Raw genomic sequence first — 25,285 nt, forward strand, 5'->3', positions numbered from 1 at the left:
GCCAAATTCTAATTAGAGCTTCATTAGTTTCATCTGCGTTCACAAGCACAAGATGTGCACATAGATGCACGTTCAACATGGCCGAACATACATTAACATAGACACACAGACAAAAGCAGAAACCTCACAGTGGCTTGGCATTTATACAGTAAACACACATACTGTTACACAAACACTCAGCCTGGAGAGCAGCAATCATTACTGTGACACATCTGATGGTTTAAACTGTTTCCGAGTTATGTTTCACCAGCCGACTCAAATAAAGCCGCTCACATAATGCAGTGCAAATCATGTCTTTGCTTGCTTCCTCTTATTCCAAAAGCCTAATAAAGGTTTTCTCTCCCAGCCTTCTAAGACAGATGGAGATCATTAGACCTCCACTCTCTGGTTTGTCATGTCTACATCCATAGGTGTTCTTTGTCTTTCCTTTTCACTTATCCCCTCATCTGTCTGCCACTCACTCACTGTCTCTGACCATCTCCCTCTACATAGATTTATATCTATGGTTTTCAACTCCAGCACAATCTCACAACTTTAACAAGTGCTTCATCAGTCTTGTCAGAAATAGTTACAGGAGTCATGACATACACTTCCCCAGACAGGAGGAATTGATGGGTAGCCATTAGACTGATCCTAGAGTGAACAGAAAGGCCTACATCGCTGCATTCCTCTGCTCCTTGACCCAGGAAGCTTGGCCACCGGCTGCTGTTTAGATAAATATCAAATGCAACATTTCTTTACAGACATTGTTGTATATGTTTTTAGTGTTTTGAGCAACAAGTTGTTAAAGGAAGTCATTTAAATGATGAACTTAACAGCTGCGACTGCTGCAACATCTGCCCACAGTTTTAAATTACAATCAGAAACTCTGCCAAAAGGCATGTGCAATCTAAAACGTGTTAATGAACCTCTGTCATTGATGGCATTATTAGGAGACACATATGGCTAAGTAAACACCGCACAGAACGGATCTATGGCTTTATTGTTGGTATTGTTACGGTTTTAGCTGTGCGCCTGTTTGTAGTAGTGTTGAAATGTGTTAACAGAGCTCCTGCTGTCCTGCCTGCACTGGTGACCATCTGGACTGAATCCATCACTTCGTTCTGCACTTCCTTTGTGGCCCTGACTCCTAATTTCTCATTATGGCACCACGGCTGTGGGACCAGCAATGGGAGAGGGAATTCTGCCATAAGCCGATACCTGACTGTAATCACCAGTTATAATATTTCCTATGCATAAAACGCTTTCCTTGTAAAAAGAGGAGACTTTACTGTAACAAAGTTTATAAAAATCAGTCTTTTCATGATATCGTCTTATGAGTTTTAATAAGCCACATGACTTTATGCAGTTGATGACTGTCTTTATGGTTCCAACCTTAGAAATATAAATTGGTACAATGACAGGGAAGGAACATCTGTTGCTGCCATGTTGGTGTGTTATTTGGGTGAATTATGGCACAGGATCATTGTTCTTGTACTTCCATTCATAAAGATGTCTGAGCATGTGTTTGCACTCAGTGTTCTACATACTGAATGTTTCAGCCCTCTGAATCAGGGTTGAACTGGGCCACTTGTGAGGCAAAAGTAGCCTATATGTTTTTACAGAGGTGGTGCAGTAACATTAATGAGACTTGGAAAAGGTATCTTTATTTGAGTACATTTTGCAGTGTTCATTCATTGAACACAGAAAAAAAAACTAAAAAGACTCTGTTTGTTCTGTTGTCTTTGCTGAGAATTCAGATTAAATGCCAGGATCAAAGTTTGTGATATTGAGCCCTACACGCAGCCTTTGCATCGCTGATAAATCTCACAAGCTCTGGCTTTTGATCTTTTGCAATTAAAGCAAAACTATGTACCATTCTGTTGTGATTCTTTCCCTAGAAACAAAATTATCATTCAGAGGAATAAAATGATGATTCATCATGATGTTCATTCTTACTTTTCTGAATTGGCTGGATAAAACCGCTTACCATATGTAGCAGCTGAAAGAAAGCACGACGTGCGTGTCCTCAAGCATGGGGCTGAACTAAGGGGCTGCACCAAGGCCCAGCATAAATAAACAGGGATTATTTTGGACTGTGAATTATGCAAAGCTACTCTAGAGTCCAAGAATAAAATATGGAGTCAGAAATAAGCATAAAGAGTACCCTTTAAGTTTTTTCCCTTGCTGAGAGAAGACCTCTCCTTGTTGCAAGTTATCCACCAGTGTTAAGCTTGCTCCTTAGGCTGCATCACAGTGCTGGTTTGCATTAGGATTTTTTTGCTTTGTTGCATGAATGACCGATGTTCCATTGGCTTTCCAAGCGCTTTCTTTGAACCCAACAGAATTCAGCTGTGTTTGATTATCATGAAAAGTTGCTGTTGTTGCCTGCTCCACAAAAGCTGAGTCTCAAGGTAAGTATGGCTAATGCAAATGTCAACCACTACATGTATTCCCACATGCATACAACAGATCAAGAGTCATTCTCCTGTCAGCATTTTACATTGAATTCAAAACTAATAATGGTAGAAGAGCTGATTGAGTGCTTTGACCTCTCTGAGGTGGTCGAGGTTAAACAGTTGCAAGCTGGAGTCTTTTTCTCTGCTTTTAAATACCTGACATGTTCCCTGGAGGATGTCTGATCCTCTCTGGCCACAAATCAACCAGCAATTACAACCCCACAGAAACCCATGCACGCACCATCACCACCGCCACCACAGTGTTATCTGGCATTGCAGCTGCATGAACCAGAAGCAAAAATCCAAGACAATATATTTGTGAAAGGCAAAGTGTAATGTCAGCAGAAGCATAACAATTTAAGCAGAAAGAAGAACAAGAAAAGGAAAAATAGGCAAGCAAATGGGGTCGTGAGCATGACATGTGAGCAAAGGAGACTGCAAGCATGTTTGAAGAGCTATTCATCTCCATAGTCCTTCACAAATGCATTTATTAGCAAGAAAAAGCTCTGGAGGCTTAAAGCCTGAGTAGCAATTGTGCTTACTTGCTTAATTCTATGCCACTGTGTGCACTGGAGTCTAAGCTTTACTTCAAGACAAAAGGACCTTTTTTGTGCACTCAGAATAACTTGTTACAACATAGCTGGAACCAAGGTGCCACCTTATCATCTTATAAAGGCAACATTGTTGGTGACATGGGCAAGTGTTTTAGAAAATAGTGCAGCTAGCAGTTTCTAGGGGCGGTCCCTGTGGAGGATCATAATTCCTTGACATTCAAATGGAAAAGAGGGAAAAAAGTATATATCGGTAAACATAACACTTATGCTCTAATGATGATCACGTGAGTTTGTGACTACTGTCCTACATAGACTCAAATAATCAGAAACCATTCTTTAAAAAAACAATAAGTAGCAGTATTGACTCATTGCTATATTTGATTACACATTTGATTTATGGTTGCATATGAGGTCCCAGGCAAATAATTTTAGTTATTATCAAAACACAACCAGTCATTAAGAAGCACATCAGCTGGGGGTTTTTAGTTGGAAAGCTCTTACTGAATATCTTTTATACTGAGGCTTTCAGAACTTTAATCAATGATTATGTTGCTAGTGCTATAGTGACATTACTATGCAATAGGTAAACATTACTATAGTAAAAAGTACAGATTTTTAAGACCACATTTTTAGGGGTTTTCATCTTACCTCATTGAAAAATATCAAAAGTCAAAATGCCATCCTTTTGTGTGTATATAATTCACAAAATCTCATGTTAGAGACAACAAATTATTAAGCTTTGATAAAAGAGAATAACCTGGCACACCACTCCATGCAGTTATGTCTCCTAAAGAAGCGCCATCCAAATCACATTCCTTAAAAATGAGGTGACACAAGATATCGATAGCGGCATTATTTGCATTTTGAATATAGCCCACCTGTTAGCTTCAAAGCATCGCAACAGAGGGAAACACTGAGGATTTGACAGTAATGACTAATCATGGACCAGTGATACAAAGCGGGCCTCTTCACAAGGAGCCTTTGATGCAGGTGAATCACATCCTAAACATACTTATTAGCAAGAGTGAGGGAGGCGGGGTGAGGTGGGGGTGGGGGGGAATTGTTCCGCACGTTAGCTGGCATGCTTGGGTGCACGAGAACAGAAGGTTGGCATAATGAATTTTGGCGTGCAAGCGGCTGTTAATGAATAAAAAACCCCACCCCAACAGAGGTGTGAATGTGTGTGTGTGTGAGTGCCTGAGAGTTTATGCATGTTTGTAAAAAGTGAGAGCTGTGTGAGTTTACGACAGAGGAACAAACAAAGAGAGAGCATGAAGAGCGAAGGAGAAAAGTTTGTTACTGCACAGAATACAGAGGGGCAGGATTTTGTATTTGTGGTGGGCTGCGCACAGAAAAAAAATCTTGGTGCACACTATATGAACAATCAAGCATTGCGGCTCAGGGCCTGCTGTGTGCTGCCTCACAGTAAGCTGGTCCTGGGTTAAAAACCCAGGCAGGCCCTCTTTCTGGAGTTTGAATATTCTAAAGAGGCTTACTTAAATCACATTAAATTTCTTAAACAACAATACAGTGTTGAAGCAATATCATTATGCAAGCGGTGACTGTGGATTTGCGCCATAATGTGAAGGTGTTGAAGCTGCAAACACAAACAACCGATGACAGGTGGATGAAAGGGAGAGACTGGCTGATCACATATGGCAGCTTTTATAGCCTGGAAGACCCAGAGGTGAGCTATTTTAGCTGAAAACAGTAACATGTCAGTGAATTTCCCTACAATATAGGCTGGAACTGCCTTCCAGACAGTGGGAGGAGTGTCATCTGGGAGCAAACATATCATAATGTACTGTACCTGCTTTGAAGTGGCTCAATTTATGACTCAAAGACTTTTGCTGAAACAACAAAAAACACGTCCTACTCAAACCAGCCCATTTTCATCAAACACTACTGTATTGTCAAAGCAGTTAGCAGCTCAGATATGCACAAGGTGCGCATATATGGTTGCAGCAATAGTGAGATGGGAATGTAATTCCCATTTCGTCACATATAGGTGCTTGTAGAGGATCCCTTTGTGCCACATTTAAACGCACAAGGTAAGCATTGTTTTTCATAGTGCAGGTTTCATATATTTTAACTCAAGTCATGATCTTGAAGCAGATAGGCTTGTTGTGCATAAAGCTAGATGCAAAAGTCCAAGTGAAAAAGTAAAAATGAAGCAAAGCGCAAAACACGAAACTTTAAAAACGAACCCTTGTCTAATTGCTGACAAACTCGTGACTTGCACAAGGGTGCAAACTGCACCGCCGCCACCCTTCCAGCCTCCTAATGTCACTGAATATTGTAGCATAGCTGATTAAATAGTTAAGATATATTTAGGATATTATAGTTTTATATGCATGTGGCATACAGTATGTTCTCAGTAGGCCAGGTGGTGGCTCTGATGTGATTTCGAAAGTCTCTGAAGATCGTCTGTCCCCACCCTCTCAACACGGGTTCTCTAATTGAGTGTTAATTTGGTGCTAATTATGTAACATGTTATCCCAGTGAGACGCCCCAGATGCCACGAGATGAAGGCGTGTGGAAGAGTGTGTAGAATTGCAAAGCAAACCATTTAGGGAGACACGATGTGATGCCGGTCCTGCATATGCTTCATGACAGTAAATCACAATGCAGAAAAAACAAAACAAAACACCACACACTCAAACATCCCACATAAGGAAGCATTCAATCGGTCCAAGTGTGCTCTATAAGAAGGTCATCCTCATATGAAGTGCATCTGCTTGTTAAACAAATATTCTTCTCCGCAACCGAGGGTTTGAATAAATCATTCAACAAACATTTCCCTGTGAAAATTTGGACCTTTAAACACTTTTTTCTTTTCTTTGACTATGAAAGTAATAAACACTGATGCTGGGCTGTTTAGTTATTTATTTTAAGTGGTTGAGCCTAGAGTTGGGCCTTTGGACTGATGCTCTTTTCTCCCACTGTTCTGTTTGTTCTTCAGCACAACAGTAAATATAACATGATTAGGAAGAAGCTCTCTCTGGTCTTTTATTCATCAAAGTTGTAGAGCTTCATGCAACATACACTGCTCAATATTCTGCATGGACACCAATGGAGGCTGTTACGATTTACGAATATGCGTGTAGTGCTTGCTTAATATACAAGAATGTGAAGGTGTGCACTTGCCTGCCACTCTGATCAAAGGTTAATGCTATCACATTCTCAACCAGTTCTGTGAAAAAGAAAAATGCAACTGTACATTTCTGTGCTTCCAAAATAGGCTGCCCAAATTGTCTCCATGGACCTAAACCTTTAAGAAAGGTCATAATTTCTTCAAACGTCTAGTTAGTTTAGTTTATAGTAAACATTCTTCGAACAATAGTAACTGTTATATTTATAGGGAACTATTTTTAAGAGTGGAAGAATACATATTTAATAGGCTATTGAATTTTTTATCTATTTTGAGGACTGTTAGAGTAATTGACTCAAACTAAGCGATTTTGTGGCAAATCAATTGGGGTCAACTGAAGACACGCTATATTTTTTTATAACTATTCTCAGTTGCTTTTTAATGATTTTCTAGCTGTAAGAAGAAGGCCTTATCCTCTAGTGGGCTCCATTTTCTTTTTGCTACAGTCTAACGATGCAGATTCACATGTGGAACTCACTCATACTGTATATACTATTACTAAACTCCACTAATGATGCTGTGCATCTTCACTGTCACACTGTTATGACTTACTTGCAGTACGTATGTTATTAGTAACACATGTATATTCACTAGCCACTTGATTATTTACACCTTGCTTGTAGGTTGGACGACTTTTTCTGTCAGAAATGCTTTAATTCTTCATGGCATAAATTCAACGAGGTGCTGGAAACACACCTCAGATATTTTGGTCCATATTGACATGATAACATCATGTAGCTGTTGCAGATTTGCTGGCACATCCATGATGTGAATCCACAGTTCCACCACATCTTAAAGGTGCTCTGTTGGCTTGAGATCTGGAGATTGTGGAGGCTATTTGAGTACTGTGAACTCATGATCATGTCCATGAAAAGAAAATATCACCTACATCATTGCATCACCACAAATAGCCTGAAGTGTTGATACAAGGCAGGATGGATCCATGCTTTCATGTTTTTATGACAAATGAACTGAGACTCTTCAGACCAGATAACATTTTTTCCAATTTTGGTGAGCCTGTATGAATTTTAGCCTCAGTTTCCTGTTTTTAGCTGACAGGCGTGACATCAGATGTGGTCTTCTGCTGCTGTAGCTCATCTGCTCCAATCTTCAACCTGTTGTGCATTCCGAGATGCTGTTCTGCATACCTTGGTTGTAACAAATGGTAATTTGAAGTATTGCTGCCTTCCTATCAGCTCAAAGTAGTCTGGCCGTTCTCCTCTGACCTCTGACATCAAGAAGGCATTTTCACCCAGAGAACTGCCTCACTGGATATTTTCTCTTTTTCTGATCATCTTCTGTAAAACCCTAGCAATGGTGTGTAGGAAAATCCCAGTAGATCAACAGTCTCTGAAATACTCAGACTAGCCCAACCGCCGCTTCATCAGGTCATCTTGACCATGCCTATGCCTAAATGCATTGGGATGCTTCCGTGTAACTGGATGATATTTGCATTAACAAACAGCTGAATGGCTGTACCTAATGAAGTGGCCAGTGAGTGCGCTTGTCTTAAAATGACAAGTCAAAAAGCCTTCGGTGAAAAGGTCTGGTTGTACAGGTATGACTGGAATTAATGTCACAATACTGATGTAGCATCAGCTTCATTACTTTGCAGTGAGTTATGCATTTGCAACAATAAAACCAACTCATAATGTGGATTTATTTTCCCCAAATATGGAATAGATGACTTAAAGAAAGACAGACCTGTTTACCTATGAATGCAATAATGGCAGGGGAGATGACTGTAGTTAGTTTAACACTAATAGAACTCATCAATCCCTCATTCTACACTGAGCCTCGTCTGCATTCACTAATAGATTTCCCATTCTTGTCTAATTAATAAGGGAAGCCTTTTCACCCTGAACGCCTATATTGAAGGGTGGAGAGGTCGCTGGGAATCCATCAGATGTGATGCAGTTAATCAGCATAAAGCCTGCTTCGGTGCACTGCTGAACAATGACTGTAGGAATGGACCCAGCCTTCATAATGCAGCACACTGGAACAGGGAAGTACGGAGGTAAAATTCATAAACAGCATTGTGCATTGTCAAGCTTTTAAAGAAAGTGCATTTACTTGCCTTCTTTATGTGTTAAACAATCTTTAGTCAGAATTTAAAAAGCAACATTGTAAGAGAGAGAGGATTCGTGGGAGAGAATATAAAAAAATTAGAATATGTGTGTGTGTGTGTGTGTGTGTTTGGGGGGGGGGGGGGGTGTCTCAAACCCTGTGGTGTCCTATCTTTATGAGCAACAACAACAACAGCAGAGAGAAAATACACAAGTGCAGGGAGAGAGGAATAAAGGAGATCAGAGAGCAGGACCATATACAGGACAAGAAAAAATGCTATGACACTCCTCACACCCACATCATTCTGCAGCAAACTGGCAAGTCAGTAATAAAAGCTGACTCAGTCTCCTTCTGCAGTGCACATTTTACTTCATTGTTCCACACATTTGATTAAAGTACAAAAAAATATCTGTTCCTGACACAGTGGGGAGCAGAGATGGTCATACAGATGAGTCACGAAGGGCACTTCCTATTGTTGAGCATCAGACTAGCTAGACAGAACTGCCAGATTGCAATCTCACTAAGGTCAACGAGTCAGTCAAAAGCGTTAATCAGCATAATCTCACCTGCATCTTCAGCCCACATATCTACTGGCCACCTGAAGCTTGGCAATCTTCAAAGAAAACTGCCATTTGGGCGCTACTGCCATCAGCTACATCATCTAATCAATCTCATTGGTGCCCGGTTCCGAGAAATCAGCTCTTCTTTAGCTGATACAAGCAATTGGACTTGCATCTGTGTGTCCAAAGTGGCAACTGGTTTATGCGAGAAACAGGTGGAACAGAAATGCATTCATTTGCAGTTACTACAGCTCGGCAGGTATTCATGAGTGTGAATATACAGTTCACACACAGGCATGTGCAGCAGTTACTACATTGGAGCAGTGAAATGCACAAACACATCTCTGTATGTGTGTGCATAAAGTATGCGCTCACGCGCACACACACACACACACACACACACACACACACACACACACACACACACACACACACACACACACACACACACACACACACACACACACACACACACACACACACACAGTAGATGCTGACACTGGCATCTTGGACAGCTTCTCAAACTGTGTAGGGATGCCAGAGGAGGAGGAGAGAGAGAGAGTGAGTGAGTGAGCAAGAGAAACAGCAATGCTGCTGTAAAGACATCATTTTCATTGTGTACCAGGGAAAGTGGTGGCACCATAAAATGGTAATGACAGTTAAGGCGTTTAGTCACGGACTTACTGGAAGGTGCTGAAAAAACCCACACACCCATGTTTTGACATAGACAACATTCCTTGAAGTGTTGCTATTTGGTCTAAAATGATTTCAATAAGGAGAAATCATTAGGAGGAATTGAACATGATTTATTGATATACAGAATTTAATTAAGGCATTTGGCGATTAGACTCCAATGGTCCATCATAGCTGAACGAAATCCCAGCAGTGATAGGAATTTGGACAGGACCCCCGGAGTCTAGATGTAGGTGGTGGTGAAGATAAAGATGGAGGCTCGGATGGAGCACTGATTGGCTTTTGTGAGGTGGAAATGGGGAGGAGGTGGGTTGCACAAATGAGTCTGCAAGAATGACAGGTATATGGTGAGATTAAAAGTATGCAGAGTGGAGGCTGATTGGCTTGAAGAAGGTGAAAAGAAAGATGATTGGACTAGAGCAGTGATGTCAGCTTTGACGGTATGGGAAGGTGGAAGTGAAGTGAAGAATAGACTAGCAATCAAACACCCATGAAAGCAGACAGATGAGTGATTACATATCTTCATTATTGAACTTACGCATAAGCTTCATTATGATGTAGAAGGAAGTATACCACCTCATTAATGGGCATACATATATCAACACCTGTCAAGGTGAAATGAATAAAATTGAGCTACAAGGCAATGTTGAGCTGGGAATTCTTGGGTCATGGCATATAGATCATACTTTCACATCTACCACCCACCAAACTGTTAGTGTTGACCTAGCACCCTCTATGGGAAAGGCAGTCTTTAACAGTGGCACCACCCAGGGGGAAAATGCATCCCCCGACCCTGCACACTTTGAGCTGATGGAGCTGATGGATGCTGTGGCCCAAAGGACCCAATGCCAACATCCCAGTGTCAGACACCACAAGACACGTGCAGAGTCAAAAAATGTAAAAAGGAGGGTAATTCCACATCAAACACTGTTACACAGCTCTTTGTGTAACAGTGTAACAGGAACAAAGCCTGGCCCGTGTGGTACTGTACAAAATAAACTAAACTGAAACTCTTCTAGATAGTGATGGGACGTACTGTGCTGAGGCTTCGGAGCATGTGTTGAGAAATCTGGGAAGTCTTTTAGGAACTGCGTATCAAGGCTTGCTTCTCTAAGGGTGAGTGATGTCACCGATAACATCTGAAGCCTCACTAGGTCAGGAGGTGGTTCTAGTGTTGGCTGGATTTATGAACATCAAGTGCAGTGGATCCCCACGAAATTTGCATGTTAGTGTTTGTGTTGGAGTTCACAAACTTACCTTCGACATAGAGAAACTTGTTTTCATGGAACCTGCTAAATTTAGGTTAATTTATTATTATAAATTATGTATTTCAACACTTGGAATTGAATTCTCCCAGTAAGGTATTACACATAATATGCCTATAAATAGAAATGTGCTACTACTATAATATTCAAATATTTACAAGTCTTTATTTTCATTCTAAGCTGAAGTGTTTGCTGTGTACCAAGGAGTCCAACACCAGCAGCTCATCTATGGGTATCATCTAAGCCACGGGTGTCAAACTCCAGGCCTCGAGGGCCGGTGTCCTGCAGGTTTTAGATGTGTACCTGATCCAACACACCTGAATCAAATGGCTGAATTACCTCCTCAGTATGCAGGTGAGTTCTCCAAAGTCCTGCTAATGACTTCTATATTTGACTCAGGTGTGTTGAAGCAGAGACACATCTAAACCTGCAGGACACCGGCCCTTGAGGCCTGGAGTTTGACACTCCTGAGCAGAGGTGCATATATCCAAGCCTATACAGGTTTGATGTGTGGACACTTGTGCACCCCTACCTCCTCAGTACCATGTGAAAGGGTATTCTCCAAAAGAGAACCAGACTGAGTCCAAGAAAAAATATTACTTCTTAATAAAAATTAATAAAGTCACCATAACTCCAGTATTCATAAGGACAATCACTGTCCCATCTTTTGAAAACAGTGCAAAAGTTTTAACATAAACATCTCATGTCCAATTGGATTTATTTGAACACTGACTGAAATCAAACTGACAAGTTTTTGACATTGATAGACCTCTATTACCATCACCCACACATTAATCAAAAATAGATTATATTAATGAATGAATGAATGAATGAATGAATGAATGAATGAACCGTACAAAATCAAATTAAGACGGTTTTAGTTCTATTCTTGGCAGTGATTATTCCCATGTTGACATTGTTGGAAGACAATCAAGAAGCCATCACACAATAGTTGAAATGACAATAAAGGCTTTGACCAGCAGGGGGTTTTGTGTGCACATGAAGCCTCAGAAATGAGCCTGTTTTTGAACCAACTAGATGGCAAGCTTCAAGGCTTCATGAGGCTTCATCTAGCCATCACTACTTCTAGGTAACACACTATGAGGAAGGACACAGCCACGAGGGAGCATGCGACAAAGGACAAATGGAGACTGAAACGATAAATGCAACACAGGATAACAAGAGCATGGGAAACAGGTGGGAACACAACTGGGAATAACATACATAATGACTAGGGAGGAAGTTAAACTAGATACAAGATACAGAGAAGAACAGCCACAAAAAATAAAACAGCAAGAGAGCCACAACCAAATAAGAAGGCAAGATCAACTTGACAGAAAGCACAAAAACACAAAGACGAAGAATAAGCCAGACACAGACACGCAAGGGAGGCAGGAATTAACAGGGATACAAGGAGCAAATCAACCTGACACCAAGAACAGAACTAGACGTGAAACTAAAACCTGAAAGTGTAAAGAATACAGAAGCATAATCAAAACTAGAAAAACAAATATCCCCCAAAAAACTCAAAACCCTGGATCCAAGACTCAGGGACCCTGACAGCCACAAAGCAAAGATGGTTCAGTTCTTCTCTCCCACTTGATAAACAACATAGATAGATAGATAGATAGATAGATAGATAGATAGATAGATAGATAGATAGATAGATAGATAGATAGATAGATAGATAGATAGATAGATAGATAGATAGATAGATAGATAGATAGATAGATAGATAGATAGATAGATAGATAGATAGAAAAGAACACAATCAGCATACAAGCTTCAAGATTCTTGGAGCAACCAGGTCTTCATTTGGCACCCTCAAATGTTGCATTATCAAAAACCTGCAAGCTTGTAAATTCACAGCCTCTCCACTTGCCTTTTAACTGTTCTTTGTTCTGCATCTGTATGCACTTGAGTAGATGTGCATATTAATTACATTAAGTTTTTGAAAATATGCCAATAGATGCTCAAAAACACTTATCTTATCCCCTCATTAATTTGAGCACATCAGGGCGTACCAGTGAAGGTGTCCACTGTCACTGTGACGTTGAGATCAAATGTGCTGCAATTTCTCTGTTTTGTCAATGTCCCCCTGGGGTTGTTAATGGTCATCCATCTTATCATTTAATTGGACCAAAGCCTTTCTTGAGTTTCTTTTCTTGAGGACAGAGTATAATGAGAGGGTTATTCTGAGTCCTCTAATTGACCTTCAGCCGCTACATATTCTGCCATGAGAACCATGCTGTAGCTGTCCTTGAATGTAACAGAGCTGTGAGCACTTTTTTTTATTTACAGAGGAAAGGAAAGGAAAGGAAAGGAAAGGAAAGGAAAGGAAAGGAAAGGAAAGGAAAGGAAAGGCAAGGAAAGGAAAGGAAAGGAAAATGTCTGCAGATTGAGTAAGACAATGTACAGAAGATAATAGAAATCATAGTGTCAAAGGTCACAATATAATCAAAATGACCACATAGCATTACGATGCTATTAGTGAACACATAAGCAGGAGGAAGATGGGAATGGAAAATAATAAAACAATAAAAAAGTCCCACTAATCTAAGTACAGCATTATACTGTAAGCAAGATGCTAACCCACAAAACTTCCCTGCTAGTTGTTCAAATTAAACCTCACACTGAGGCCATTTACACTGCTGCAGCTACTGCTGCGTTTAAAAATGAAACTACAGGAGCTCCAACCTTGCTGTAAGGTATGAAATTGTACAATAACTCTCATGTAGACTTCAAAATTGAGAAAAGAGCACGCTATCTCAGTGTTCACAGTTCAAAAGGACATTGTCTTTCAGAGCAGGGCAGGACACAAAATGGAAGAGAAATTATAGCTTTGCAGCAGCTGTGTGAACATGCATTGTAAGGTACAGAAAGAGAGCGAGAGCCAAAGTGTCAGAGAGGGAGAAAGACAGATCTGTCTTCTCAAGAAACAGAGGATCAGCAAACAAATGTGTGATTTGCATCCGGAGGAGAGAACGTGATAGCAAAGCTTTGTTTTTCTGCTCCCCAACACTTTATGTATTATGCCGCTGAGCGGCGACCTCAGCAGCAGCCGTGTAAGGGCAGCAATTTCATTTTTGAAGCATAGAGTCAGCAGTAGTAACATTTCAGCATTGCTGAAGAGTTCTGTGCATTTTAAGCACCAAAAGGCCTCATTTCCCATCCTTGATGAACAAAAGGTTGATTGTGGTGGTTCTGGATGAGATAAAAATATCTGTGCTCACCAAATTCATTTTGTTTTTTCAAGTGAACGACCAAACAAATCACTGAAAAAAAAGAAATCATGAAATGCTCCGATGAAAGCACAAACATGCAAAATATAATTAGGCGATGATTTACTTCTCATTCAACTCTTGACAAGAGTTCAAGGACAAGATTATATGTGACTACCTGTAAGTATCCATAGGTTAGCTAGCCTCTGCTTGCACCGGTTAGAAGCCATTACACATAATAATTATCATCATCATCATTAAACTTATAGTTAATCTGCAGAGCAAACTGCTATACAAAAGAAATGTAATGTTCTGTGCTTTTGATGAGCTCTTATTTCACCTCAGACAGTTCTTAGTGGCATTGGCTGCATGTTTGAGGTCACTGTCCTGCTGCAGAATAAATTTGAGGCCAATCATACACCTCCCTGGATGGCATGATGGGTAAGTATCTGCCTGTATTTCTCTGCACTGAGCACACCATCAATCCTGACCAAATCTCCAACTCCATTTGCAGAAATGCAGACCCGGCCTTGCAAGTAACCTCCACCATGCTTCACTGTTGCCTGCAGACACTCATTATTGCACCTCCTGCCATTTTTCTGCAAACCAGTTCCTGTGTTTTCATGCAAAGTTAAGCCGCTTGACCATGTCAGCGGTTTGGCTTTTTGGCTGCAATTCTTCCATGAAGACCACTTCTGGCCAGACTTAATTGGACAGTAGATGGGTGTACCTGGGTCCCACTGCTTTCTGCCAGTACTGAGCTGATGCCACAGCTGGACCTCTTCCGATTTTGAAGGGAAATAAACCTGGTGTGTTCTTTCATTGCTGCACTAAGTGTCTTTGGCCGACCGTTGCCTCTATTATCCTTGACATTGCCCGCTTCTTTGTGCTTCTTAAAAAAAAGCTTGAATTGCACATCTTGAAACCCCAGCCTGCTTTGAAATCCTTGTCTGGAAGAGCACTTGCTGATGCAGTATAACTTACCTTGCTGTCTTGCCATAGTGTATGACCTGTGACATGAAGCTGTCTCCCACAACCTCACGTTGGTAGTAGAGTTTTGCTGTTCCTCACCCAACTTTAAGCCTCCTACACAGCTTTTATTTCTCAGTTAATGACTGTGTTTCAACCTACACATGTGAAACTGACGATCATTAGCACCTGTTTGGTATAACTGGTTGATCCTTATATTGACATAAACAAGTATCATTTAGATTTTTGAAAGCAGCCTTAGCTTGCAGCATTTTTTCACACCTGCCTAAAACTTTCATGCAGTAGTGTGTGTGTGTGTGTGTGTATATATATATATATATATATATATAGAGAGAGAGAGAGAGAGAGAGAGAGGGAAAGAGAGAGATAGATATAGATATATAGATATAGGACTATAGGACTTACTGTGGCATACAGAGATCAATGTCTTCCAAGTAGTTAACGCAGTACGGTAATCTGAAGTGCTCATGTCATAAGGGGGGGAGTGTAGTGGAGGAGGTTGTGTCATTCATATTGCTATGATAAGCGATATAAGTGTGATCAAAGTTATGACCAGCTGAATAACTTCTCCTTACTACAGAGGACACTTTTAGTGAAAGGAGACCATTTCACCAGCCTCTAAAATATAACAGTAACAAGTCTTTTTAGACGTGCTTTGTCAGCCACTACATAACACTGTTTAATTATTGACCTAGACTTCAAAAGGCTTCAAAAACAGAATAAAAATTTTAATTTCACTCATGCTCTCATACTTACCCTAAAGGCCTAGATAATGATAATAACCAGAGACAGAGGGTGTGTATGTGGGTAGTGTGGGGTAGGTCAGGCAAGATTAATTGTGTAGTATGTAAATTTCATTCGTCACATGCAGACTGATGTCGATTTTAATTGAATTAAAACAATGTGATCTCTGGCCTGCTCAGAGTCTAAGAGGACAGCTGGTGAATAGTGATGAAGTGAGTTGGAGAACACTTGAGAGACGGGAGGAGGAGCGGGTGGGGTGGTTAGGGGTGAGATAGATATGGTAAGGGCCACAGATTAGTTAATGATGAGAGTGATATTGACCCTAAACTAAAAGCATAGGGTCCTGTTCACTAGTAACTGGGCTGTTCAGTAAATTTATAGGCTTTGAAAAGCATGTGGATTTATCTATATCATGAGGTTGTGACAGATAGTAGGTTACACTGCACATCTCACATATAAAGCAATTTTTGGGTGTGCCATCCTCTCATGGGTGTGATTGATGCAGGTGTATGTGTACACAAGCGCACCGGTGTGTAAGTTAAGTTGGGAAAAGTCAACTGCTGGAGTAACACTTATCTCAGGTGTGATTTTATCATCTCGTCTCCAAGGACATGTACAGTAACTGAGGCTGAGAGTCGATCATGGCAGGCCAGCACACAACAGGCAGCAGACTTGCAACATATTCACACAAGTGCTTAGACTCAGAGACGGAGAAGGTTTCAGCTGAGGGTAAACCCATCTCTTTTTCTCACCCAACACCTCTTATCTCTCACCACTCGTTCCTTATATTCCCACTCTCTGGGATAATATCATAGCTAATCGCTGCCTCTCCATCCATCTATCCTCCTTCAGCCTGATAGATGAGGACAGAAAACAGACGGAGGAGGTGTGGATACCTCACTCGTCCTTCGTGTCTCTGCTGACTGCTTCTGCCTCCGCTTTTTCTTGCAGCATCCACGGAGGCTGCATCCAGCTGGCAAAGTAAAAGTCAAGTCATCGCCTTAATAAATAAATATATAACTAAATCACACACAGTCATGCTCACACAAGTGCACCCCGGCAGTTACATTTTATAAGGCAGTGAAGTGTGCATGCTTTTGAAGGTGACCCTTTGGTGAAAACCTTTTACCGCCACGAGACAATGTCCCAGATCACCTCCCCACCTCAGCTCCTCATTACACACAAATACACTCTCTCTCAAACGCCATTTGCTTTCTGTAAACTCTGATGAATGAATCCTAGGTGCAACATTGCCTGCTGAGGGTATAAAAATCGGACATAATACATTCCTATACAGTAAGCAGAGAAATAAAGCAAGCAAGATATGATGTAAACAGTCCCATATTTTGTTTTCACAAGTAAACATATTTATTCACTGTACATAAAGTGAGTTTTCCAAGCATCACCCCTTTCGCTGTGGATATTCTACAAGCGGCAATGTAAGGTAGACGATTCCTCTCCTCCCCTCGATTTCCTCTTGCCCTCTGCACCTTCAATTCACTGTGCCAAATGGTACATTTACATTGGCCATAACCTCAATCACCATGCTTGCAGGCTATGCTGAATGTGCAGGCAGACATTTCTACAGTGAAGGGATGCAGACAGTGGTATAATGGGAGCAATAGATAGAAACCCACGCCCGAGGCATCCATCAAACCAAACGACTCCATTACAGTAAGTCCGACAGAGGCAAACGGTAATGTGCACTGTGATAAACACTAGGATAATAGTCTGTTTATAGTCCTGGACACACTGTTTCTGCTGGGAAACACTGGGTAGGAATACAGATAAGATACATGAGCACCAACCTCTATCTTTTTCACTCTCTCTCTCTTCTCTCGCTCTCCTTTGCTGTTATCAGTCTCTTTCACTCCCTTGTTCTCTTTATCCTTTTCTGCTCTCTCTGTATAATATTTTCCTTCCTGCAGAACACAGGAGAAGCTGCACACATCAGCTGAACCAGGCTTTATCTGGTGTTTTACTGTTGTAGCATTACCATCGCAGTGCTGGAATGAGGTCTAGAAGAGCCATAAAAATTTAACAGAAATGATTCAGACCTACAATGAAATATCACACAAATTCTCCATTATGTATGTTTAACTGTAAAAAGACAAACTCGCAAGCATCCCAGGATAAAGTGGCCCATGCATGTATCAGTTCATATCATAGGTGGGGTGCAGTTTCGTCTCAGAGATTTCTCCCCGTGTCTGTGAAAGTGGGAAGTGGTAAACACAGCTGTAGACAAATCTGACCACACTCAGCGTTCCCCAGAGGAACCAGGAAATGGCCAACCTGCTGCTCCTATGAATCAATTACAACAGTACACAAAAAGGCACTGTCTTTAAAAATGGGAGGTGGAGGTGAAGGCCTATAGACAGGGAAAGGGAAAAAAATCTTTCCATCTGCTGATAATGGTGCATTTGTTCTCAGTATACTCGGTTGCTGCACAGGCCGTACCTCCCTGTGTCTACAGGCTCGGAATGAGATAAGAAAATTTAAATGCACCGTGACATAAACATAAAATGAGGCGATGGGCGGTTGTTTGTTTTACATTTCGATTAACCCGAGGAGCATCAGTGCTTGATTAAGGGGATCCTGGATCAGCCTGATCTGTGAGGGCCTGTGTTTATGCCCATAGTTAACCTCTATTACAAGACTTACTTTATTTCAGATAGCAGCTCTTCTATTGCTTCTAATGGAAGTCATTACATAGCGGAGTAGGGTCAGAATACACACGATCTGCAGTGAGGCAGGGTCACAGCAAAGGCCAGTATCTATTGCACTATATTTAAGATCAGTTAAACTTAATGACCTTCTTCATCCTCTTGGCCTATCAAATAAACTACAACATTAGCCCCTGGATGTAGTTTGGCCTTTTATGTTTGCTGTCCAGGCAATGTCGGTTTTAACAGGATGTGATAAAATGTGGATAATCGCACACCCACTTGAGGGGATGATGGTGTAGGTTTATTAAAGGAAATGAGCCCATGGTGAGAGGGAGCTAATCTGATTCTAACAGGATAGTACAGCTTTAAAGGGAGGTATCTCACTAAGGCAAAATCCTGTGGTACTACAGTATATAGAGCATCCCATATTTTCACAACAGAAGAAGCAGCGTAGAGGATACAAAGCTGGATACAGGCATTTACTGTACTGCAGTTTACTGTCAAAAACCTTGTTAAACTTTTGCCATGGTTGATGGCTTTCTGCTACATTAAAGCTGAAGAGCATCATGTCCTGAGTGTAAACTTTCTAACTCTGTTTTCATGACAAATGATGGCACTTTACTTTCTGATTAATGTGATTAAGTGTCTTTGTGTAAAATGTTCTGAGTGAGAAAAATAAATCCAAACAACAAAAACGTACTATTTTTTTTTTTTTAATCATCTTGCTCTCACGATTCGGCTCATGATTGCTCACAGTTGCTTTACCCTACAAGCTTGCTCTCCCCAGTAATTTACCATTTCTGTTGTACTAGCACTTGTCATACCTTACTGTGAATGCAGACAACATGCCAAGTTCATATAGGGAAAGATAAGGGAAGGTAAATATGTATTTCACATTGCTGTTGTTTCTTCTCTTTCTTTCTGCCTCTGTCTTTTCCTATTTCTATAGTCTCCTTCAGCCACTCTGTATCATTGATGTAGACTGTGTATATTTATAATGCAATAAAGGTTTTACAACCATCATCATTAGAGAATATTAAGGTCAATCTGATGACACACAAGGATACTTGTGAATATGAACCACACATATTCTATAGTATTCAATTAAAAATAGAAACAGTGTTATATGAACACATACCCAGTGTGCATTTTATTAGGTACACCTTTCTAGTACTGGGGTGGAACCGCTTTTGGGTTCAGAACTGCCTTAATTCTACGTAAACTGAACAAGGTGCTGGAAACATGAGACTAGCACCAACCACCAACCAATAGACATGCCACATTTGAGCCACTTAAATAAACTTTCTTCCCCATTTTGATTTTAAACCTGGTTTTAAATGCACTGAGTTGCTGCTGTGTGACTGGGTGATTAGATATCTGTGTTAATGTGCTGTTGTGTCGAGGTGTACTTAACAAAGTGGTCAGTACAGTAAGTGTATTATGAATTCACAGCAGCTCAACACAAAATATGTTAAAAAAAAAAAAAAATTCTGAAGCTGAACTGTTGTGGTACCAAAAGGCGAAATGATTTAATTCATCGCCATTCATTCATCTTCCACTAAGGATGAAAACACAACAACAAAGTGTCTTTTAAAATGCAGTGACCAGGTAAAGTCCACAGAGTTTGCTGCACCTTTTCTACAAAAAATAAACAGATAAATAAATAAATAGTTCTCAGCAAGCCAAACTACTTTGAACTTGTTTTTGGAGTGATACATTGCTCCAAAATTATTCAAATGTATTCAATTTATTTTCTAAATGCTGAGAGCGCCTAAAAATTCTGCTCATAGCAATTGTAGATACCACGAGATCTAGGGAGGAAAATATGCTACTGTCAAACTAGGTGATGTGACCCTGCAGCTGCTGAAGTCCAAACTGGTTAAGGAACTATGGCGCCACGAGTGACGGCTACACACAAAATAGAGTAATGAGCCACCCTGGGAAGTCTGCTGTGATGTAATAGTGATAAAGCCAGATTTTGTGTGTCTGCCTATTGAACCCTGCTGTGGGTAAAATGATAGCCCATCAATCACAACCACAGCCAATCACAAAGCCGCGCCTCCAGGATCAATTTTAATCTTATCCAATAGCACACTCTGCTCAGGTTAAGCTGTTCATCTCTGCAAGACAGCAGACTGTGCACTTCAATGTGCCTTACTGTCAAATAAATCAGTCAAATAAAGAAGCACCAATAAAAATACTAATCACTAATCTTTACAAATCTTCAATGTGGAAAAATACCCACACACACATTCACACATACAACCAAATTGCATTGTTGCTGCATGTCCATGAAAAATCACTGTGGACACCTTTATGAGGTTACAAATCTCTAATGAAATCATCTCAGAGATTTGCATTTTTGATACACCCTATCCTAAGGAGCATTATAAAAAAGGTGCACAGAAGGCATGTATGAGATGTTCTAAAAAATAAGCTGTTTGGCATCGACTGAGAAGATTTGGCAAGTTTTTCATGGGTGCAACCCACGAATGCATTTTACTGCATTTTACTTACAAATGTGGCACCATGTAAGGGGAAATAAACAGGCTTTATAGTGCTATAAGATTTGCCAAGAAGCACAAACACAAATTTCCTTACTTTTTGTGCTAAGTTTAGTAGATAGTATCAGACCGATCAGTATTCTTTAGGTGGGAACATTGAGTACTGTATGAAAGGTCAGGGGTAAAACTAGATTCAACCTCAATCCTCATCAGAGCAGTTAACCTGGCAGAACGCACAAGCCAGAGCATCCAATTCCCAGGTTTCAACAGATGAATGCTTTTATTTGTCACATGCTCACCTTGCAGCTGTGCAAGGTAAAGAAAAAAAAAAGTAGTGAGCGATGGATAGAGACAAAGAGTAAGTGCACTGTAAATCTACTGACCTTGGTCCTGGCTATTTAGCTCTCTGTGTGAAAGGGTTTAGCCTATAGCCTTAAATATTTCAACACTGCTTAGCTGACTGGAAAGTGCTGAGTTAGAAGAAGGGATAGATGCCAGGCCACAGCATTCAACCTCCCTCCAACAATTAACACAACAGCAGGACACCAGTGCCATACTCTCTGGTGTGTGTGTGTGTGTGTACTTGTGTGTATTTGTTACATTCAACTGTCTACTATAATTGCTACTCTCCTGATTCTTCAAACATACACTAATATGAGGACAATTTCACCAACGCCCCTCTTTCCATACAAAAACACATCTTCAGTTGTTTTTAATTTTCCTGAGAACTTACCAGTTACTGTGAGTTCAGTCGTCCTTCTAACCACAAAACCCCCAAACTGGACTTCGCAGGTGTAATTCCCAATGTCATCTTCTGTTACCTCTTGGATAGACAAAATGTCTCTCTTCTGGATGATGCTGGCACGCCACTGCTTCGGACGGCACTCCTGCACATCAGAGGACAGGCAGCTCAGAACTGTAAAAGCCTATTTACTGATATATAGCTTGAGGTTTCAGATACAAAACAAGTGACAGATGTAAAGACACTGTAGATTGCACATGGCCAAAAATGCAATATTCTGGGAAAGCCAGGCCTTGAGAAATTTAAGACCTCCTCTTTACCTTTTAATAAATATATATCCATGAGATTTCAAAAGGTTTAAATTGATGAGTAGAAAGGAAGTGAATAAAGTGGTAAAAATACATAGCTTGCCACTCTGATATATTAATTTTATAGGGTAAAATGATAAAGCTAAGCCATTGTCCTACTTATCTGATCAAGATTTATTGCACTGAACAAAATATTCTCCATTCAATATTCTACAAAGGCCACAGAGAGACAGAGAATTTTATTTACACTTCTCTCTGCTGACAAAATAAGTGTGTTTGTGCTACATCTGCGCAAATGTGAGTATACGTGAGCAGGCGAAGTGAGTGACACGATACTTTTTTCAGCCCCTCGGTGCTCAGGCAGGGACAGCGGTGGCTCGGTGGATTCTATTCTACCATTGCTCTCGGCAACCTTCGAATTCAATCACGAAGGCTCCGCAGTGGTCCAAATAACTCTGGGTTCCAGCACTCCCAGTCATTACTAAGATCGTAATTGAATTCTGGAAAAACCTAGAGGTCAAGCCCGGCCAGCTAATCTACTGCTGATCTGCCTGTGATTAGTCTGGCATGAGCCCTTCTCTGGGATGTACTTCATTGTCCGCAGGCCATGCCTGACCTGGGAAAGGCAAGAACCCAGGTGATGGAGGCGGAGGTGCATGCTGAATAAAGATCAGGGACCGGGAGCATTTGGAGGGTATCCACTCTTTCCACAGGGCACAGAATGACACTGCACAATTTTCTTCTCATAGAGGTTTTGTGTTCATTATAAAAGCCATCTCTGTGGCTGACCTCTGCTCACTCCTCATTCTCTTTCGATGACTCTCGCAATGGTGCAGCACACTGCAAATGTAGCTTAAGCAATTCATTGTCATCATTTACCTTATCATCTGAGAAGTACCAATTCCAATAAGGCTTTAAACATAAACAGACAAGAAATTAGATGAAAACAAACCGATGCCCCTTTATTTCTGACAAATAACAAGATTCTTCAAAACAAAAATATCAGATAAGCCTGCAGGCAAGTATACAAATGATGCAAAGATCACATGACAGAATAAACATGGTCACATACAGTATTAACAAACAGGCTTGGCCAAACATCAAGCTCACCTTGTACCAGGTGATGTCTGGCTCTTTGCCAGGTTCAACGTAGTCATCTATGTCAGGACAGAGGATGTCTTTACTCTTGCTGAGCTCAGCCTTCTCCATTCTTCTCATGTTAGAGTTGTAGCACAGGTTTGTGTCATTCTCCGCCACAGTCAGAGACATGGAAACTTTCATGCAGTATGTAGAGTTTCTGTTGGCAGAGAAGAACAGCACATGGAGTTTAAGAATCATTTTTTGATATATGATATTATAACTCTTTTATTTTATCTTAATTTTTCCTCATTCAATATGAAATCCATAAAACCAAATCTGTAAAGAATAAGAAATAAAAGGAAAAACTTTCCTATGAGTTTTTTTTTCACAAACAAAAAAAAAGAACTTTATCTTTACCTTCCTTTGATACCATTTAGTTATTATTCTTTCCCCTCTGCCTCTCTCAAACTCTTTTGTGTTTGTGGGGCTACCAATAAAGACACAAATCATGACTACTTTCTGAAATCTTTTTGGAGAGGGAGGGGTCATCTGTGCTAATCTGTGAAAAGAGAAATGCAGAGATGGTCCCACAACAGGACAGTGAAGGATGCGCGGCCCTCACAAGGACTCGTCCCCCACGGAACTTCTCCCCCCTTTTTTTTCTCAGCAACCACCTGAGATGCAGAGCGGGCTTTGCTATCCAAGAAAGAAAGATGACTCTATCTTTAAATTAATGCTATAAAAACCATCATCAAAGCCACATTCATTACATTCCCTATCATCAGTGACATACTGCTAAAAAGTGACTGTAACAAAGTGTTCCTTAGCAAGCTTATGATGCATGGCCGAAAATCTGTGGACACCCTTGCTGCTGTAATAGTTTCCACTCTTCTGGGAGGTTTCGCCAAAAGATTTTGGACCTTGATTGCAGGAATCTGTTGGCATTCAGCTTCAGTGGTCCAGTTTCTTTCAGAATTTATCAGCGCTGTGAGAAGGCCTCTAAAGTTATTGAGAAAATCTGTTTTTATTTAGAAAGCGTTTTGTAGAGATACTTATATGAAATGATCTGCACAGACATATAAGACTGTTGATAATCTCATCCCTTAATCTTGTCCCTGAAGTGTAGTTGGTTGTAGTCTGAGTACTACATTGCACAACACTTTTATAAATAGTCAAGAGTCCATGCAAAGAGAAAAAAAAAGGGAACACATTTGCTGAAATGCAATTTCCAAATGATTGGTTATTAACTAATTTTAAACAGTGATGCAGTCCTCAATCTCTCTAGAGAAGGAGTTCCAGAATGAGGGAGTGTTTATGATGAAGGTCCAATCACCCCATGTCCAGTTCTTGGTCTTGAGTAGTGAGGGCAGAATGAGGGAGTATGGTGATGGAAAAAATAGGAAAGCTGGAGGAGTCTGGGTTATGGAGGACGTGTAAAAGTGAAAGCCACTTTTACACGTAAACTACAGACAGTGTTGGGAAAATCAAACTGGGTTATTTCTGTAGCTGCCTTCTCACATCTAGCACACAACAGAAGGTAGCCTGGGTCAAACAAACTATCATTACTCCACTTCATTTAGGTGACCTTCTTTCCAGGGCAGTGTGCAGGAGGCAGAGCACATGATCTCCACTTCCCCTGTGTGAATTCTCCAGACAATTACCTAAGCTACTCTCACATGGGCTTAACCAGACATGATACATGCGTTGCATTAGGGAGCTGGTAAAAACCCCTTAATGTCCAATCCGACTGATTTGGACATTCAGGTTCTTGCAGAGAGCTCCTATGGCTAATCTGTGGAAAGTTCAGGGCTGCATGCATGTATCAAAAGGGCTGTAGATTCAATTGATGTGGAACAGCAAGCCAGGGGAGGTGCCTGTTGTCAAGAAAAGTGGGAGGGAGTAAACAGAACAAGAGTTTGTCAAGATTTTCAGATGACATAAAGAGTGCCATTGCAGTAATTGAGTCTGGAGGTAATGAAAGCGTGGATCAGGGTGTCAGTGAGAGCAGCCTGATCCAAACCATGACAATGGCCCCATGCCAAAAGTCCATTCTTTTTAATGTGTGTCTACTTCTGTTTTCATTCTCTGCTGCCTAGCCCAGCAAGGATAGGATCTCACTTGGTCAGTCACCTAGTCAGAAGCCTGTTTGTACAGCCATATGGGCTTTCATTTCATTTCATTTCATTACATTACATTTATGGGTGGCCAGATGCTCCCATTCACCGTAAATGACGGGGTTTCATATGATCTACTCAGGTTATGGAAACAATAAGGGAGTCCCCTCTCTCATATAAACACCTTT

General features: G+C 40.8%; 1 protein-coding gene across 1 annotated transcript in view; it reads right to left on the reverse strand.

Annotated features, from left to right (window-relative positions):
- The window catches only part of il1rapl1a (interleukin 1 receptor accessory protein-like 1a), a 188,608-nt gene that overhangs the window by 90,472 nt on the left and 72,851 nt on the right, over positions 1–25,285 (reverse strand). Inside the window, exons 4-6 of the mRNA XM_030758212.1 lie at positions 23,014–23,200; positions 21,587–21,740; positions 21,153–21,159 (exon numbers count right to left, since the gene is read on the reverse strand). Of these exons, the coding sequence (XP_030614072.1) occupies positions 21,153–21,159; positions 21,587–21,740; positions 23,014–23,200 (348 nt within the window). The remainder of the gene's footprint in view (positions 1–21,152; positions 21,160–21,586; positions 21,741–23,013; positions 23,201–25,285) is intronic.

This window comes from Archocentrus centrarchus, chromosome 21 (assembly GCF_007364275.1).
Source record: "Archocentrus centrarchus isolate MPI-CPG fArcCen1 chromosome 21, fArcCen1, whole genome shotgun sequence".
In the NCBI taxonomy this organism is placed as follows: Eukaryota; Metazoa; Chordata; class Actinopteri; order Cichliformes; family Cichlidae; genus Archocentrus; species Archocentrus centrarchus.